This window comes from Bos taurus, chromosome 17 (genome assembly GCF_002263795.3).
Source record: "Bos taurus isolate L1 Dominette 01449 registration number 42190680 breed Hereford chromosome 17, ARS-UCD2.0, whole genome shotgun sequence".
Taxonomy (NCBI): domain Eukaryota; kingdom Metazoa; phylum Chordata; class Mammalia; order Artiodactyla; family Bovidae; genus Bos; species Bos taurus.
The window spans coordinates 12,082,615-12,098,897 of NC_037344.1; the positions used below are offsets into that span (position 1 = coordinate 12,082,615).

A 16,283-nucleotide genomic window follows, 5' to 3' on the forward strand; every position below is an offset into this window, starting at 1 on the left:
CTCGTGCAGGGACTAGCCTGTCGTGAATCCACCCTGAGAGGGTGACAAGACACAGCAGAGGGACCTGACCCTCATCTTTGGAAGCCAAGTTCTCCTCTCTGATTTTATTTTCAATCATATTTTTAACAGTCACCAGGAAGAGTGGCGATAGGAAATCTGATTAACAATGAACAAGAATGAGAGACTTCACTGGTGGCCCAGTGGCTAAGACTCCATGCTTCCAATGCAGGGAGGCTGAGTTTGATCCCTTTAGGGAACTAGATCTCACATACCTCATCTAAAGATCCTGCAAGCTGCAATGAAGATTGTAGATCCCATGTGTTACAAGTGAGACCTGGGCACAGCCAAATAAATAAACAGTGAACCAGAAAGTATTGCAGGCTCACAAGGTGGTGAAGGGAAATCCCTGCTTTGTTTGACAAATGGCTACAGCAGCTGCCAGTCATGGTAGAACTCTCTCTTGAGGGGGATGACTGTGGCGCCAGGCTGAGTGAGAGAAGGTCTGTGTCTCCAGGGTGAGTCAGGCAAACGCACCAGCCCGTCAACCCAGGGACAGTTAAACAGCTGCAAAACTGGAAAGTGGAGAGGGGACAATGAATAGCCGGAGCTGGGGGAATAAAGGAAGAAGTTGGAGATCTCAGAACCTATCAGTATAAGTCTGGAGAGGAAATGAAGGTCAGACTTCCTAGGAGGGGCGTAAGGGTATCCAATGGGGCTAACCCTCAGGCACCTGCCCCTTCTCCAGACTTCCTATGGTGCCCTCTCCAGGCAGAACCATGCAGGGAGCCATGAACTGATGAGGAGGAGGATGTTTGCAGAGTCCCAGCCCCGTCAGCAAATATGTACAGAGGAGTATATTGGAAGATGAAATGAAAGAGCTGAAGAACCAGCCCGGGGCCAGAAGAGAACTTCACATGCATGGTACTAGGGACCACAGGAGGTAGAAGGCCAGTCGTGTGCTGGAAGCTTCTGGAAGTCAGCTTCCGTCTGGAGTTCCCTTGCAGCTATGAGAATAGGCCTCACAGTTACTGAGCTCCTGGCTGATGTGAAATCACAGGAACACCCCTGTGAGAAGCAGGGGAGTCCAAGGTCTGCTGCCCCGGGTGCACTACTGGGAGGAACCCGAGGGGAGAGAGTTCCAAAAAGACTCTGGATCAGAGAGCTCTTTGCAGCCCAGGTCCTCTTCTGCTTCATGGAGCCACCATCCCCAGGACGTCTTGAAGACCTCAGAGGCCTTGACCCCAGCCTGACACAGAGAACTGGAAACGCAGGGGACCTGGATTGCAGTAAAGATCCCACCTCTTGGGAAAGTTACAGCTTCTAGGCATTTCATTCATACAGGAGAGCCCTTGACAGCACCTGGCATCTAGTGAAGCGCCCACTGCACTCAGAAACATTGTCATCATTACTGTTATGTTTTCATCACGCTACAGTGAGCTGCTGAGGTCCTTTCCATTACGATACCTTGTGTATCTTGCTTATTGGAGAGGTAGCTCTGCGACTGTAGCTGTGAACTTGCTTTGGCTTACTGAAGAACGACACAGAGCCTGCCGGGTGTAGCCAAGAAAATGGAACTCAGGTGATTTAGCCCAGCAGCCATGGGCCTTGAATTTTGAGTAAGAACTCCCTGCTCTGATCACTTTTAGAAACAAATACTTCCGTATTTATATCATTTGCTCCCTTTATGCCCTGCTGTTACTCCACCCCACCCTCCAACTCATTCACATCATCCTTTTGGGCCAAATAACCTGAGAATTTCCCTGGTGGTCCAGTGGTTAAGAATCCACCTTCTAATGCCAGGGACGCAAGTTCGATCCCTGGCTAGGAAACTAAGATCCTACATGCCTCAGCACGACAACAAAGATCCAGAGCAGCCAAAAAAAAAAAAGTAATAGTCTTTTCTGAAAATAGGAAGAATATATGTTTAGATCTTCTTCGTTTCTCATTGTAATAACTTTCTGGAACCGTAATATTGGATGTTGCTAATTCAAATCCAATAAATGGAGTAAGCATATTACATTCAAAAACAAAGCTCCTCTGTTCTTTATATTAGTGAGAAGACAGAAACTGTGCAAGACTAAACATTTGGAGCGTCGAGAGAGACATTGTTTGGGAAGAGTTAAGTGTTTGCAGTTTATGGCAATGATATGTGAGGCTATGAAAAAGAAAGCAGCCATGAAATACATTTTTGCATAAAGGTTTGAAATTTATTAGAAGGTAAAAATAATTGGAAAAGCAGAGCTTTCCTCACCGGGTTATGATAAAACGTTATTTATGGGCCATCATTGCATGTGTTTAGGAGCTTGGTTCCTTTTCAGTGGCTGGTCTCAAAGAAACAGAAAGCTCAGCTCTTAAAGCTGTTCAGATGACAGAACTGATGTGCATACACAGTCTTCTGATGACTGGGCCACATTAAAGCAATTGGTGATAACAGTCAAATCACCGGAGTCTGAATTCTGTTATAGAAGCTTAATAGGTACACCTGCTAGGTAGGTACTTACAAACTCTGCATGCTTTGCCATGGTGCAATAGAGCCGCAGACTCATTTAGAAGTAGTATGCATTTACCTAAGTTCCGGTAAAACCTTCACTGTGGGGTTTAATCACTCAGCACAGATTTTAGAATTTTCATCTGCCATACACAATACTGCTTAAAACGCTTTGAGCTTCTTGGCCAAAAGAGTGGGCAAAGCCTTTATGACTGTCTCTTTGGCTAAAGTACCCTCCTCTTTATCTTATCAAATCCTTTCAGCCCCGAAGTGAACTTAGGTGCTTTGAAATGGTGTCTAGCAGGCCCCCCTAAAGACCAGTGGAGTGTTTTACTACTAAGCAAATGATCCATTTTTAACCTCTAGTAGTACGCCTCAGTCTTCTCAAAGCAACTGTCTTCCACACTGTCTTCTCTCCTCTCTTTGTTAGGCAGTGAGAGTTACCCGTGCCCTTGAATTGACCCCGTTTTCAGTTTTAATCTGTTCTAGAGCTTACAGCTTTACATAGTAAAAGGAAGATGGAAAGATTTGGTGATTCATTTGAGACATTCCGTTTGGTTCTGTGAATATCCACAGGAGAAAGATGGTGCATGCCAATGTCCAGTTTTAACGGCCCGTGTCTAGTTTGACGACAGACTGAATTTGCCTCTGGGTTTTCTGTCTTCTTTGTTCATCAGGAATCCCAATGCTGAAGATCGTGTTTGCAGGCCACGAGTACCTCTCTTTAATATCCGTCCCCTTGCTCATCTACCACCCGGTGCAAATCCTCCTGGGAAGCGTGCTCGTGCCGACGATAAAGTCCTGGATGGTGTCAAGGCAGAAGGTGAGACTCTAGAAGGATCTTCTTTGGATCCAAGTCACATTGAAGTGCTATTTCTGAATCTTAGCCATTCAAACGTGTTAGCATTTGCACATATAACCTTGTTCTCAAGTACACATTTTCTTAACTAAATTCAGTAATAATGATGCATTAGTCCATTTCAATTTGAACAAGAGAGTTCAGAACCAATTGTTCTACATTGTTATAAAAGCACAATGATACTTAAAATGCAGTCTTTAAAACTGTTTTTAATTTGCTCATGTTGAAGGGCATATTACAGTGGAGTAAAGGTTCAGTAAATATACTCAAAATACACATGCCCACCGCTCAGATGCCCACCGTCTTTGCCTCGCCTCTTCATTCACATGTGTCCTGATTTCACGTTTTTCTAAACATAACAGCACTTGGATTTATCTAGAATGTCGCTTTCTCTTTAATTTTCCAGACTCTTCACAACTTCTTTGTATTGCCAAAATATGTGTTTGGGAATTAAATAAGAGTTCAGTAGCAAACGAGGCCACACAGCAATGTCAGTTTCACCACACTCAGCTCAGAAGCCTTCTTACTTATTTGATATTTGTGGATTTATAAAATTATGTGTGCTAAGTCACTTCAGTCATGCCCAATTCTTTATGACCCTATAGACTGTAGCCCTCCAGGCTCCTCTGTCCATGGGATTCTCCAGGCAGTAATACTGGAGTGGGTTGTCATTTCCTCCTCCAGGGGATCTTCCCAACCCAGGGATTGAACCCACATCTCTTACATCTCCTGTGTTGGCAGGCCAGGGTTCTTTACCTCTAGCACCACCCAGGAAGCCCCAAACTATATATCAAATTAAAAACCAAAATAAAACCAAGTGAGTGACTCATACAAAATGGAGAGGCAGCACCTGCTGCAGAAGCACCCATAGAGCTGACTCCTTCCCAGCGGCTCAGACTTTGCAAGACTACTTTCCGCCCACTTACAAGGTGGCAGCTGTCACAGGAGATGACTAGGAGAAGGAGACAGCCAGTGACAGAGCCCCTGCGTCATGTCCTTCAGTTCAGTTCAGTTCACTCACTCAGCCACGTCCAACTCTTTGCGACCCCATGCACTGCAGCACGCCAGACTTCCCTGTCCATCACCAACACCCAGAGCTTGCTCAAACTCGTGTCCTTCAAGTCAGTGATGCCATCCAACCATCTTATCCTCTGTCATCCCCTTCTCCTCCTGCCTTCAATCTTTCCCAGCATCAGAGTCTTTTCCAATGAGTCAGTTCTTCTCATCAGGTGGCCAAAGTACTGGAGTTTCAGCATCAGTTCTTCCAATGAATATTCAGGACTGATTTCCTTTAGGATTGATTGGTTGGCTCTCCTTGCTGGCCAAGGGACTCTCAAGAGTCTTCTCCAACACCACAGTTCAAAAGCATCAATTCTTCGGCGCTCAGCTTTCTTTATAGTCCAACTCTCACATCCATACATGACTACTGGAAAAACCATAGCTTTGACTAGACAGACCTTTGTCAGCAATGAGTCTGCTTTTTAATATACTGTCTAGTTTGGTCGTAGCTTTTCTTCTTCAAGGAGCAAGCGTCCTTTAATTTCATGGCTGCAGTCACCATCTGCAGTGATTTTGAAGCCCAGGAAAATAAAGTCTCTCAGTTTCATGTCCTAAGTGTCCTGAAAACAGAACAGCCCCGCCACCACCTGTTAAGCTCCACATATGCTCAGCACGTCCAGCCTTCACCAGGTTCAGAGTGTGGACCCTCGAGCCCGGCTGCCCGTTCTGCCCCCTTGCCCCCGTGACCCTGGCCGTGCTTCTTCACTTCTCTGTACCTGGCTCTGCCACTCTAAGACTCATGATAACACCTGCTCTTTACCGTTATGGAGGATTACGTGGCAGGTGTTTGACAAAAGCCAGCTGATACGGTCACTGTCATCATCCCTGAAGTCTGGGATTCTCTACAACTGTTTGTAGCAAGCTCCGTCATCCCCACGGAACACATGGGAACTAGGCCCAGAGAGCTGAGCAACTTGCCCAGAGTTATATGGGTAGTGTAGTCAGCAAGGGTTAGGACTTGAACCTTGGTCTATTTGTCCACCACGATGATGCTCCAAACAAAAACACAAGATTGTTTTATTTAATTTATTGCAGTTCATTTACAATGCTGTGTTAGTTTCAAGTGTACAGCAACACGATTCGATTACATATAAGAATAAGAACATGTAGTCTTTTTCACATTCTTTGCCATTATAGGTTCAGTTCAGTTCAGTCACTCAGTCGTGTCCGACTCTTTGCGACCCCATGAATTGCAGCACGCCAGGCCTCCCTGTGGTTATTACAAGATATTCACTATAGTCTCCCTGTGTTATACAGCTAGGTTCTTGTTGTTTATCCATTTTATATATAGTAGTGTGTACATGAGAAGGCAATGGCACCCCACTCCAGTGCTCTTGCCTGGAAAATCCCATGGACGGAGGAGCCTGGTGGGCTGCAGTCCATGGGGTCACGAAGAGTCGGACATCACTGAACGACTTCACTTTCCCTTTTCACTTTCATACATTGGAGAAGGAAATGACAACCCACTCCAGTGTTCTTGCCTGGAGAATCCCAGGGATGGGGAAGCCTGGTGGGCTGCCGTCTATGGGGTCACACAGAGTCGGACACGACTGAGGTGACTTAGCAGCAGCAGCAGTGTGTATATATAAATCCCAAGCTGTCATAACTGCTCTCCCCCACTACAAGACTGCTTTTAGAAGGTGAGCCCTAGGTCCCCAGGATTCTGAGAGAGTAGCGTCCAGCACCTTCACTCATCTTGTTACTGAACAAAACGTAAGCAAACAGCATTCTGTGCTGGGGCCACGCCAGGCTGGGCGCTTCCCACTCAGAGTTGCTAGAGGAGTGGTTTAATAACCTTTTTTTCTTTTACTCTTTTTCCCCTTTGAAAACTTCCACTTGTATTCATGCTCATGGCTAACAATGTGTATGTACACAATACTCTAGAATTTATAGATATCAATTTTGACAAAGAATGAAGAAAATTATTTGAAATTCCCAGTATTCCATCAATAATATGCACCCCTAGTAAACTGCAAATTAATCAGGATGAAGTTTTCTTCTAAACGTGTAAAAGCTCTGGGATTTACCCTACAGAGTAACAGAAGCATGTCCAAAAGGGAGACTAAACTGGACAACGCCACTCATTTTTCCCATTTGTACAGAAACCACTCCAAACCAGGAGGTCACCGGCTAATGTGGAGTCATCCAGAAGTCTTGAAAATTATTTAGCCATCCCATCTGGCCACAAAAATAAATAGAAAGTGTCCATCGTAAGGGTATCCACGAGTGTCTCCTCCGCTTTGCTGATAATACTAAGACCCACAGGGACCATCTAGCACACAGCAGACGAGATGAGCAGCCATGCCAGGCAAGGGGACATGCCAGAGGCTGTGGCCAGTGAGGTGGGCGGGTAAATTTGTTTGGATCCAGGAGTTTGGATCATGGGTTGTATAATGCTGTCTAGGCGGGCCTCTTGTTCTTCCTTGTAGCATAAATTATCTGGTGTTAATTGATGATCTCACATTGTTCGTGGATACAGTCCAGCTCTAAATGTCATGTTTTCCTTTCTTGCAGGGAGTGAAATTGATGAGGCCAACAGTATAACAGAGGAGGCGGTCGTTCCGCAGCCATGTATATATGTACAGGATTGTACTTAACAGTTCTGAAGACTTGTATTTGTGAACGTTGCTGCGATGCATATTTTATTTTTTTACACACAAAAAATATGATATAACTGTTTAAAGTGCCTTAAAATGTATTTGACGAGAGCATTATTTCCAAAACCTACTTAGTTGGTTACTGCCAGGGGTGGTACAGTATTTTGGAGTTGTTTAATTTCCTTTTTTCCTAACGCAGAAAACGGCCGTTGAAAGGGACAAAAAAACAAACACGTTTTCCTCGTACCATCTTCGTGCACTACAGCTCTCTCCTAGTTACTGTACTGTTTGAAATGAGGTCACATCATCAGGAAAATGCCCTTCCCGTGACAGTGAATATTTCCAAAATCTTATTTGATTTACCACATGATTCTTTCTTTTTCTGCAACTGTGACATGCCTCTTCCTTATCAACTCAGCAGGGGTCATAGATTGAATAGCTGCTGAAAAGCATATAAGTCATCTGCATTTCTTGATATCATTTTTTAAGACATTCCTTCAAATAGTTTCCACACAGAAATTCCTCAGTTCCATTATAAGAGACTGTGGTGTTCTGTGTCTTAAATTTATTATAAGCTGCTTCAAAGAAAGGGCCTGATGTTTGAGTTATGAGTCAAAGTACATGAGGTTTTGAGATTAAACTACAGGATTTGGGTTTCAGGATTTTTTCAAATTATATTTCAAATGTTTTCCCTTTTTCTTCCATCATTTCTTTCTTACCTGTTTTCCAGCACACTTGGCAACTCCCAAAAGCCAAATGTGAGACACCGAAATGTTACAATTAGCTTGACTGGCAAAATTAATGATGGATGATTCCACATTCCATAACTGAGACCAAAATTGTCTTCCTGTTACACTGATGTGCTGAGCACAAATTTCCCCTTTTAGCCAGAAGCAGCCTGTTACATCTTTGAATCAAGTACACTTAAGGCATTTGAAACGTTATTAATGAGAATTTTCCTTGGCAGATTTGACAAATGTTTGCAACATTTTTTAAAAAATTAAATCACATTGCTGTTATGAATAAATGAAAATATAAAGGTCACAGAGGCAAACAAATGTTACATATACACGTTGTGTCTAGCTATGTGGAAAGAAAAACAGACACAGAAGATGCAAAACCATTCATTAAGCAAAACAGCAAGTACAGTTAGTTCCCAAATTGGCATCAGCTTGCCATGGACTAGCCAGTAGTTGCTTCTGCTGTGGCTGGAAGAGCTTTCACGACCCAGTTAGAGAATAAAGTCATTGCTTTGTAGAAATGAGGGAACACTTTTTCTCTGCTTCCTGCACACCATTCTGTCACACCTCTCTACTTTTCATGATTTAACAGATGACACTGGCATCCTGAGTTGCACTGAGGCCACATCATATCTTTAGCAGCTGTTTTGTTGTTATTTTATCAATAACAGAGAGTCATTCCTTAGAAGCTCACCGTGTTTACCAATATCATAAATTTACATTACTGTTACTGCCAGCTCTTATCTTGTGTTACTTCTGAGTCATTTCAATGTCATTGAAACTCATAAATTTCACAAGAGTTAGCCTCAGTGTAAGTTTTAAGGCTAGTGCCAGACCCTGCAAAAATCTATGCTAAACAGGCTATTTGTCAAGAATTCCTATTGTCAAGAAATTCACTTGTGTCTAAAACTACAGCAATTTTGCTTGGTATTTTTGATGCTTACATATGCAGCACAGAAAGGTTTTTATGTTTTTTTCCTACAAACTTCTTTGAATTTCAGAGTAAATGGAATTGTCTGTCTGAGCTATCATAAAAGTCTTCAGCCTAGTATTAGAATTCTGATTTTTTTCCCTCAACTGATCTACCTCTGTTGTCTTTCACCTATAGTAGGTGTGACTATGGGATAAAATTCGACTAAAAATGCTATAACATTTTATCTTTTGCTTTAAAAAAGTGTCTTCTGTTTTCAAATAATCTTTACATAGTGAGTTTTGGTGGCTTTATTGATATGTTTATGCCTATTTCTTTTTTTACACAAATGCTGTGCATATTTTTCCATAAAGGACAAAAAAATAAAATCAGATTTTATTTTTAATTCCTGCTTACTGGGATTTAATTATTCATATCTTGAAATATGTCCACGCACTGGTTTACACATTTGTTTTGTCTAAGTGTATTTATGAAAGAACTACATTATATTTATGTTTGCTCATTTTTCCACCTGGATTTTTTTAATGGCTCTTATGAAATTCTATTTTTTAAATGGGTGAGAATATTCATCTTTTCCTGTGCTCTTTTCTAAGTTTTCAAATTTTGTGGGTTCTTTTTATTCTTCCCTCTTCTGGTTAAAACTAACACACCTCTGGCTAATGTTCAGTGTTTATGCTAAATACCAAATTTTTTTAAAAGGATTGGTGAAGTAATGAAGTGGATTATTTATGATGAATGGAAGATGAAAATAATTCTATGATTAAACAAAGATGTTTCAGAAATCACAAGAGAACCTGTGGCTTATTTTTGACCTGGTTTCAAGTACACTCATAATGCCTTTCAAGTTATCTGTTGATTTTTTTTTAATTCATTCCAATCCTCTTATATTATCTGTAGTAAAATGGATATAAGTTCCATAGTCTTCCCATGTATCCATCTCAGTAACCCCCCACCATGCCATACTGTTAAAATCCAGAAGTTAGCCCTTGCTAGTTAGAGATTTTCTCAGCATCGGGGTTGAGAACCAAGAGAAACATACTCAACAGAAGGGACAGAATATAGGTGATCTGAGTTTTTTCCAGCCTTGTCAATTTTTTCAAGGGTAAGAAAGGTAGACCCCTAGAACGCAGAATGCCCTTTCCAAACCTGGAGTATCTGTATGGGTGAGTACCTGGTATAGATAGGCCTTCCCAGTTGGCACTAGTGGTAAAGAATCCACCTGCCAGTGCAGTAGACATAAGAGACCTGGGTTCAATCTCTGGGTCAGGAAGATCTGCTGGAGGTGGGCATGGCAACCCTCGAGAGTATTCCTGCCTCGAGAATCCCATGAACAGAAGAGCAAGGGGGGGCTACAGTCCACAGGGTCGCACAGAACCTGACACGACTGAAGCGACTTAGCACGCACGCACCTTGTGCAGAATTCCATATCTTTGTGCTCTTGTTTTGCTGTCTTGGCTTCCCTATAAGGCTGGCGGAAATGCCACCTCCTCCAGGAAGCTTTCCTGCTTGCCCAACCAGTGCTAGACTTACTCCCTGTTGACATGCCCTTAGAAGGAGTCCCTCAAGTCTTCTAAAACCTTTGCTGGTCTAATCATCACTTTACATTTCTGTCTCCTCCAACGCGGGCCTTGTTTGTTTTTCTCCTGTGCCTAACACAGTGCCTGACTCAGATTTATAACCCCCAAAAATATCATTTTCCAAACTGTGACCTTACGAGGTAGGACAAGAACTTTCATAATTATGAGAGCTCTTACCTACACATAGATCATTACTAAGTTACAAGGAAAACTGTCCTTTTTTTGCTACTGTTCCTATTCTGTGCTCAGTCACTCAGTCGTGTCCGACTCTGCAACACCATGGACTGTATAGTCCACCAGGCTCCTCTGTCCATGGAATTTTTCATGCAATACTGCAGTGGGTTGCCATTTCCTACTCCAGGGGATCTTCCCAACCCAGAGATCAAACCTGTGTCTCTTGCATCTCTTGCATTGGCAGGTGGATTCTTTACCACTGTGCCACCTGGGCAGCCCCCACACTACACTTGATCTTCACCGAGAGGCCAAGAAGCACTGCTTTCCTGAGTGCAGCTAAGAGAAAGGCATGGCTTCAGAGCTGTGTAAATACCAGCTCTCCAAGTTGAGACTGCAGTGTGATACACAAACAGCTTTCATCTTTTATATTTTGACAGAACAATAAACCCTCAACAATTCAGGCTAAATCAGCTCAGGTTGATCTGAATTAGTGAATACTTAATATGCATAAAAATAAAGGGTTTTCCTTATCAGAATTCTGACATACTTACTATAAAGGCTAGATACAAATTATAACTGTCATAGTATTGGTTTATGCAGATATATACGAAAGGTCTTATAAGAGTTTATTCTCTTCAGCAAAGCAACTAATCTTATTTATACTACAGAGCAGTTTCTCAAATGTGAGTAAAATATTAACATCACTTAAAGGGAAAACAGTTTCTCATAGACCCTGGAGAACTTATCTGTAGAGCAAACAATGAGAAACTGTATTAAACATTAAATGTCACTCTAACCATGGGTCAGTGCCAATGTGCCTATAAACACAGATGCAGGCAAGAGCCCTAAAGTCGTAGGGCTGAGCCGAGTCACGGGGTGGGGGGGTCCCCTAGAATATCCCAGACCCCCCCACCCCACTGAGGCCTCCAGCATCTCAGACTCCTCACCCACACATGGAATTGTTCCAGTTCCTTGATTTCTACGGAACCTTGGACACACTGAGTTTGCAGGGCGGGGTTGGGGGGGGCAGGGCACAGTACACAAACTTAAAATGGGATGTTAGGGAAACAAAAAGAAGATTAGACATCCTGTTCCCACCCATCTCCCAGTCACCCTCCAACCTGGAATTTCTCACTCTCCCTTCCTGGTAACCGCCCCCCCAACACCCCCCCCCCCCCACCCCGCCAACCTGCCCTGTTACCATCTCTCCCTCTTCCCCCCGCCCCGCCGCCACCTTCTCCTCCCTTCTCCCCTCTACATTCAAGTTCACAGATGTTCAGATGTTTGCTCATTCTCTGACTTCCTGAACTTGCTTGGGGCTGACGGCTGTGACTTTCCTCTTGTTGAGCTAGCTCACATTCCTACACGGGACATTGGAGCCAGGCAATATGAGGGTTCAGGTGTGTCCTGAACGAGCTGTAGCCGAAACATCAGGGAGTCGTGACTCTTCTTTCTATGCTAACAAAACAGCAACCTTTGTGAGTGGGCAATCTATACAAATTGCATAACAGACATTTTTAAATATTCAGTCTTACCAGAGACTAGAAGTATTCATTTAAATGAGGTACTAGTTTTCACCTATGGGATTGACAAAAAGTTTAAATCTTGATAATATTCAAATATTGAGAAGGGTTTGGGGAGAGGGACCTCATGCCCTCCTAGGGGGAGCATAAGTGGGGATGGAATTTTATGGAGGGCTATTCAGTCATACGATCAGAAGTTTAAATATACATGTTCTTCAGTTCAGCTCCTTCCTTTCTGTGAATCCAGAAACAGGTAAGAGCCCAAGGATCTGTTGACAAAGATGTTTTCAGAGCATTGATAATGCTAATAGGTCACCCCAATTCCCCAACTCAAGGAAATGTTTAAATACTCAATGGTATGTTCTTACTATAGAACATGATTTAGGCATTCAAAGAAATAAGGGTAGATTACTGTGTAATGACGATATATTATTGAGTAGGAGGAAGAATAAATTTCAGGAAAAAATAGTTTTGTCATCCTAGTTTCATAGGTTCTATTCTTTTTCATTAGTTAAAATATATATTACAGATGTGTAGGGACACTACACAAAGTGTTCAGAAGGGTGATTAAGTAACATTATTGAGCTTTTTCTTTAGGCCGGGCACTATTCCAGGTAGGGTTAGGTAGGTAGCATTATCCCCATTGTATAGATGAGAAACAGTTCCAGACTAAGTGGCTTGGTAAGGTCACAAAATTAAGTGGGCACATTTTAACCATTTGTAGTCCACTTAACAGTGGTGACTCCTGGGACCAGGAATGCAGCGCTGTTCATACTTTTAACTGTACTTTTTTTTTTTAAGATTTTTTTTTTAATGTTTTGGTTGTGGTGGGTCTTTGTCTCTGCGCTGGGGCTTTCTCTAGCTGCAGCGAGTGTGGGCTCCTCCTCGTTCCGAGCACCGGCTTCTCACTGCGGTGGTCTGTCTTGCTGCGGGGCACTGGCTGCAGGAGCACAGGCTTCAGTACTTGTGGCACCTGGGCACTAAGGTAGTTCAGGAGTTGTGGCACCCAGGCTTAGCTGCTCCCAGAAATGTGGGATCCTCCCGGACTCGGAATCAAACTGATGTCCCTTGCATTGCAAGGTGGATTCTTAACCACTGAACCACCACGGAAGCCCTGTCCATTTGATTTTAATCACACTTGGAAGTTCTAACATGCATGAGGCACGAGCCACGGCTACCTCTTCCACATCTTGAGCAGACAGCATAATTCATTTCTGAACCTTGGTACACTTGACAAGCAAAACAGCTTCTGGCTGAGAAGCGTCTCTAAGGACATCCTAGGGGGGAGATCAGGGAATCTGACTGGCCCCTCATTGACATGAGAGGAATTTTGAGCCAGAGTCGACAGTATGAGGAAGGGGACTGAGAGGTCCAAGAATTGGGAGAAGAGGAACAAACGAGAGGAAGAGGGCCCAGCACCTGGCTACAGGCCAAAGAGAAAAGACAGCCCAGCAGGATGTCTGATGGCCCAAGTGATAGTGATGTGCTGTGCTGTGCTTAGTCATCCAGTCGTGTCTCTTTGCAACCCCAAGGACTGCAGCCCACCAGGCTCCTCTTTCCTTGGGGATTCTCCAGGCAAGACTACTACAGTGGGATGCCCTCCTCCATGGGATCTTCCCAACCCAGGGATTGAACCCAGGTCTCCTGAATTGCATACGGATTCTTTACTGTCTGAGCCACCAGGGATAGTGATAGTGGTGGTGGTTATTCTTGTTAACATCACTGTCACCCTTTTTACGTTTTTTCCAGCTTTACTGAGGTATAATTGACAAAACTGTAAGCTATCTGAAGCGTTTGTGAAAGAATTCCCACAATTAAGTTCATTAACATATCCTTCACTTCACATAGGTTGCTTAATATCTAGTCTCTTAGCAAATTCAGTTACACAACACAGTATTATCAACTACAACAAGCTGTCCATTAGATCCTCAGACCTCGTTCATCCTATAATAGAAAGTCTGTACCCTTTTACCAAAGTATTGGAGCTTCAGCTTCAGCATTAGTCCTTTCAATGAATATTCAAATGAATATTCAGGGTTGACTTCCTTCAGGATGGACTGGTTGGATCTCTTTGCAGATCTCCTTGCAATACTTTGGCCACCTGATGTGAAAAGATCATTGGAAAAGACCCTGATGCAGGGAAAGATTGAGGGCAAAAGGAGAACGAGGTGTCAGAGGATGGAATGGTTAGATAGCATCACTAACCATTGATGCGAACCATTGTCCATGATTCAGTGGACATGAATTTGAGCAAATTCCAGAGATAGAGAAAGACAGGGGAGCCTGGTGGGCTGCAGTCTATGGGGTAGAAAAGAGTCAAATACAACTTAGCGACTGAACAACAACAGCAACTGCTTTACCAACCTCCTCAACCCTACTCCCTCAGCCCCTGACAACCACTTTTCTACTGTGTGCTTCTATGAGTTCTACTTTTTCAAGTTCACCCATGGACAGAGGAACCTGGAGGGCTGCAGTTCACTGGGTCACACAGAGTCAGACACGACTGAAGCAGCTTAGCATAACTGATACCATGCAGCATTTGTCTCTCTCTGTTTATTTCACTAGCAAAATACCACGTGTATCACTTCTCTGCTCACGAAGCCAAAGAGAGAACTGCGTAAGGTCATAGGTGTGTTACTAGGACAGCATGGCAGATGCACAGGGCTTGTCATGGTGCCTGGCACTTGGTAAGAACCATTCAGTGACAAGCTATTATTATGGTTCCACACGATGGGACCTGGGTAAACTATATCGAACATGTGGGGTCCAGTGTCAGGGTCTATTCCACGTGACTTCTAATCTATGCAAATGTTCTATTAGGCAGTCCATCAAGAGTCCCCAGTCCAGTCAGGACGTGACCTGGACGCGAATCCCTCGGTCAGTTAATGAAGACGCCTGATTCTCAATTGTAAGTTGGCTACAGCCCTCCCTGGCCTCCAGCAGGAACCGAAAGGCCTTTCCAGCCCACCATTGCTGCCTGGATCTTGCTTGTTTCTACTTACTCCAAAAAACTCCACACAGAAATTTTGGCCAACTCCTCCAGCAGTGCTGAGTCTGGCTGACAAGCCCCTGAGAATGCAGCTCACAGAGCTGCCCCGTATGCATTCTAGTTTGCTAACGCCCGGCCGACCAGAGCTGACTGCACGGCTGCTCTGGGGCTGTCCTCTTGTGACCTCTCAGGGGGATGATCAGCTTCACCTCTCTGGATGCTCCTGGAGCATCTGGCTGTCCTGTTCACAGGCCCCCTTCCCTCTCACCCTTTCACGTGGACCCTTCCAGGCACCCCGGTCTCCGATCTTTCTTCCCACCCCCATGCACTCCCACTGGGAGCCACTCCTGCAGCACCAGCCACGACTCTGAGTCAGCCAGTGCTCCCAGCCCGGTAACCCTGAGCTCATCTTTGGACATCCCCCACCCATGGGTATCCTTAAGGCACACATCCTGAAGGAAGTCAGGAACCTCCTTCCCCTACACACCATCCTCCCCAACCAGCTTCCTGAGTTGTCATAGCAACCAGGTCCAGGGGTCCTCCCCTTGGCCTTTCCATTTCACTTTTCCTATTCAGCTGATGATCAAATTCCTTTGCTTCTATCTGCAAAAACCTCTCCTTAATCTCGACCTTCTTCATCCCACTGCCGCTGTCATCCACTGTTCTTTTTTCCTCCCATAACCCCTTCTCCCTTTCAGGAGCCCCTTGCTGACATTTATCAATCATCTATCATGTGCTGGGTGCTCTGCTCAGCACTTTACAGGAAAGGTCCCATGCAATCCTATGAAGATTTTTTATACTGGTATAATTATTCTCAGGCTCCCCAAGTGGCGCAGTGGTAAAGAATTCACCTGCCAATACAGGAGATTCAGGAGACACGAGTTGGATCCCTGCGTCAGGAAGATCCCCTGGAGAAGGGAATGGCTACCCATTCCAGTATTCTTGCCTGGAGAATTCTATGGACAGAGGAGCCTGGCAGGCTACAGTTCATGCAGCTTCAAAAGAGTCGGACACAACTGAGTGCACACACACACACAATTACTCCCATTTCATAGACAGGAAAGTGGAGGCTCCCATACCATAGCTTGTAAGTGGCAAAGCCTGCATTTCCACCTGGAGCACTGACCTGGCCAGCACCTGCGCTTCCCTCCCCCTCTACACTGCTGACTCCTGATCCGCAGGCTCCCGCCATCACCCACCCCTCTCCCAGCACCGTGAGACACAGCCCTTAGTTTTCATTTGTCTACTGAATTTCTTCAATTGTTTATTTATCTATTGTGTGTGCTATGCTACGTCGCTTCATTCATGTCTGACCCTTTGCAACTCTATGAACTGTAGCCCACCAG

General features: G+C 44.2%; 1 protein-coding gene and 1 long non-coding RNA gene across 8 annotated transcripts in view; one reads left to right on the forward strand and one right to left on the reverse strand.

Moving 5' to 3' along the window:
* Nucleotides 1–9,059, forward strand: part of SLC10A7 (solute carrier family 10 member 7) — a 322,601-nt gene extending 313,542 nt beyond the window's left edge. For all 4 annotated transcript variants that reach the window (XM_010813719.4, XM_024977431.2, XM_024977430.2 and 1 more), the window contains 2 exons: nt 3,166–3,311; nt 6,921–9,059. In XM_010813719.4, coding sequence (XP_010812021.2) covers nt 3,166–3,311; nt 6,921–6,950 — 176 coding nt within the window. In that variant the 3' untranslated portion in view covers nt 6,951–9,059. The remainder of the gene's footprint in view (nt 1–3,165; nt 3,312–6,920) is intronic.
* LOC101906679 (uncharacterized) overlaps nt 1–16,283 on the reverse strand; it is a 79,140-nt gene that overhangs the window by 56,061 nt on the left and 6,796 nt on the right. The gene's annotated exons all lie outside the window — the stretch shown is intronic.